Below are 4033 nucleotides of genomic sequence, written 5' to 3'. Positions count from 1 at the left end.
CCAAGTATGATTATTGTTTTGTTTGCAATTGTAATGTGTATAGGGTTTGTATATCATACATTCATTAATTGAAAGAGATAGGGTGTAGTGTGGATATTAGCACCTGAATCAAGTATGTTAATACAATATGTAAGTTTTGTTGTTCTGTAAGAACATGTATTAATACATATGTCTGAGTTATAGTTGTTAAGGAATTTGTCAATCATCTTATCAGGCTGTTTGTCATGCATGTTTATGTCTAATAGTGTAGATTCTGTAGTGGACTTTGTACAGCTGATATTGAGAATCTTGTCAATCTTTTCTATCATTGTATAGTTTGTTAGTATAATGCTCATTGTTTGAGCTGTAAGTTGTTGTAATGTGGATGTGTTCATCATTGTGTTTGTTTGTTTGTTTCATGCTTCCTTCATAGTGTCTGTTACTAGACTGTAGCACTCTTTGGACATATGTCTGTATTTGTTACAATTGTAACATTTTGTTGTCTTGTAAGGCTTTATGTTGCCTCTACTGTGTCCTTGTCCTCTTGTTTGACCTTGTGTAGGCCCTAGGGATAGAGTATGATTATTTGGTGTTTTATTTAGCATACTATGTTTGTTCTGGTGGTTCTGTGTTTGCTACTCAGTAAATGTGTTGTATAATTTATGAATTAATTCTGCCAGTGTGAACACCTGATGTTGAGCTGTAGTAACTGTAGGTAGGCTATTGTAATGTGTGTTCTGTCTATTGATCATTGTTGCAACCCACTTGTACTCTCTTAGAGTAGTGAGATTTATTGCTGAGACATAAGTATTATTATCTGGTACTTTACTGTAAGCTACCAGTTACACATAGACTTGCTCTATTTGGTCTAGTGTCTTGTCAAACTGTAAAACGTGTCCTCTAGCTGTAAACAGTACTAATATATTGACTGTGTGAGTCAACATGGTTTGTGCATTGTATTGATCAGCTAGTGCCTGTATGAGGTCTTTCATTGTGTTGTACATTGTAACATTAGTATACACTGTATCTGATATTGTCTTTATTATGAAATGATACAATATTTTCCCTGTGTGTATACTGTCTGCATCTGTACTAGGGGGATCATTTGTAAGATGGTCACTGAGCAGTATTACTGCTAGTGCATTTGTAATGTGTAGTTACTATATCTTATAGTTCTTTGTACCTGTAAGCTTCTTTATGTCTTTAAAGAACATAGTAAGCTAATCATTATCAATCTTTGTTGACTCAAATGTTAACATAGACTGTACTATTGTCAGAGGCATTGTGTTTGTAGGTGGAGCACTAGTACTAGGAGGGGGGGTAGATGTCTGAGGTAGAGGTTGTGTTTATAGTGTTGTTTGTGTTGATAGTACTATTCACAAGCCTGTAAGGCTTATAACCTGTTAGGTTAGGGAGATTGGAATAGCACTTGATTAGATGCACATATATGTACACCCTTATATACTAGATACATTGTGCTATACTAGTAAATGAGACATAAAACACAGTGTGTTGAATACTAATTGAATATATTTAATTAACATAACATTGGACAAACTTAACACAAAGTGGATGACATTTGGAACAGACAGTATATGGAACAGACAATGTATTACTATAATGCAAATAATATTATTATTCACTACATCAATTTACAAACATGTGATACAAATGAACAAACATATAATACAGCTATAATGATTAAAACATTAATACATACTGTAAAGCAAACATCTTACAAGTCTACTAGACCTAGTAAGAGTTTGAAGGGGAGTGTTAAGATGAGACTACACAAGAGTATGTCTCAGATGATATAAACTACATTATGAGTGATGATGAGCAATGATAGAATACATTCTATCATACATTCTACATCTGAGACATACCTACATAGTATATATAGCTACCTAATCTACAGACAATGATACTAACACAAGAGCCAAGTCTACTGTCCCCCCTCTTTGTGTGATCCCTCTAAGCCTCTCATGTACTTACCCTCTCAACATACACCCTTCTGTACTGGAACTTAGGACTTCTGTCTCTCAGGTGTACTGTATATGGATTAAATTCAGACTGATTTGCCTTGTGACTCTTACTGTTACCCCTCTCTACCTTATTACTCCTTTCCTTTGTCCACCCCTTCATTCTTTGTTCATTCTAAGGTCTCTTATCCTTTGTCTATCTCTTCATTCTTTGTTTGCTTATCTTTGACCCTCTCATTCTTTATTCTTTGTGGCTCATTGTTCCCTGAGTACTCTTGTGTAGTTTAGTATATATACATGTACAAGATCAGACTGGTCCTGTAGTCTTGATCTTGTCTACTCTAGGTAGTCCTGTACTCTTAGGCTCACTCTATATACTCTATATGTTAAGAGGGAAAACTTAAGGGGAGCACACATAGACAAGGGGTGAGGTGATGATTGATCACTCAGTGTCTCTCATCCTTATATTGTATGTATTCTAACTGAGACATTATGAAGTCATCATCTTGTGGTTTGTCTGTTGATGAACTAATCATCTCATTATACTCCCCTTCAAACTCTTACTAGTCTGAGTAAACTGGTAAGATGTTTGACTTGTAGTACATGTAGTGCTTTAGTTAATATATCTGCTCATTGATTGTTTGTCTGTATGTATTTTACATTTATGTACTCTAACTTAATGTAGCATTTAATAAAATCTTTCTTATGATCTAAATGCTTTGTTTATTCTGAATATTTGAGTTTGTCTAATGTAACTGTTTGTATAACAGCATTGTTATCATAATAGATATTAATTAGTGTATCAGAGACCTGCAGAATCTCTTCAGCTAAATGAGTAAGTACAATTGCTTCTTGTGTTCCTCTTGCAAGAGCTATTAATTCAGCTTCATACATTGAATTTGCTACTAGTGTTTGTCTTTTACTTGACCACAAAACTAATGAATCACTCAAGTAAAATGTATATCCTGATATTGTATGATGCCCTTCTTGCATCATACTGTCTGTGTCTGTATATCTGTTCAATATTGATTGATTTGTGCTGCCAAGTTAGAGCCAGACATTGTTCATAGTTTTTAAGTACATGTAACAATGTTTAAGTGCCAGATAATGCTCCATACCAGGGTCATTAAGGTATTTAGCTAACTAATTTGTTACAAATGCTATATCTGACTATGTACAGTCTGTAATGTATCTAAGTGTGCTAACCATGTTTATGTATAGTATATTAGACATTTGTTTTCTATTGTTATCAGTTTACAATACTGTTTTTAATTGTGTACCAGGCTGTATAGGTGTTTGTACACTTTGTTTGTTTGTAAGTTTGTAACATTCTATTATACTATTAATATAATGTGTCTGACACATCCTGATGAATCTATGCTCTCTGTCACATTGAATCTCTATACTAAGTAGCCAGTGTAATTTACCACCATCTGTATATTGTAAATGACATACAATAGATTGTTTTATCATTGTAATAGTATTATTATTCATTACTGTGATAGTAATATTGTTGACATGTACAAATAATATGGTTACAGTTATTTCTTTCTTCTTTACAAAGAATACAGCATTATCATGTTCAGATTTTGTTAATCTGTATTTAAGTAGTATATTAGATAGTGTTTTATACCATCTTCTACCAGCTTGTTTTAATCTGTATAGTGCTTTTTGTAATCATAATATTTGTCCATTCTGTAATCCATCTATTAAGTTACCTGGAGGAGGTTTAACATATATTTCTTTGTCTTCTGTCAATTGTCCATACAGATATGCTGATTTTATATCTATCTAATGTATTTCATAATTATTAGATGCCACCCATACTAATATTAATCACACTATAGATAGTCTAGCAGTAGGAGCAAATAAATCATCTGTACAATAGTTAAGGCTGTCAATCTGATAGTTTCCTTGAACTACTAATTGTGCTTTATATTTTTCTATACTATTGTCAGTGTATTGCTTTATTTTATAGACAAATTGTGTTCTAATGATGTTAATATTATTGTGTGGATTTGTGATTTCCCATGTATTATGATTTCTATGTTTTATTTTGTCTTTCATAGCTG

General features: G+C 32.9%; 1 protein-coding gene across 1 annotated transcript in view; it reads right to left on the bottom strand.

Annotated features, from left to right (window-relative positions):
* Positions 1 to 493: 493 nt before the first annotated feature.
* The window catches only part of FOMMEDRAFT_161125 (alpha/beta-hydrolase), a gene marked incomplete at both ends in the record, with an annotated part of 11717 nt that continues 8177 nt past the window's right edge, over positions 494 to 4033 (bottom strand). The window contains one exon of the mRNA XM_007270744.1: positions 494 to 544. Coding sequence (XP_007270806.1) covers positions 494 to 544 — 51 coding nt within the window. The remainder of the gene's footprint in view (positions 545 to 4033) is intronic.

Source organism: Fomitiporia mediterranea (assembly GCF_000271605.1).
Source record: "Fomitiporia mediterranea MF3/22 unplaced genomic scaffold FOMMEscaffold_14, whole genome shotgun sequence".
Classification (NCBI taxonomy): domain Eukaryota; kingdom Fungi; phylum Basidiomycota; class Agaricomycetes; order Hymenochaetales; family Hymenochaetaceae; genus Fomitiporia; species Fomitiporia mediterranea.
This window is presented reverse-complemented; position numbering and strand designations above follow the sequence as displayed.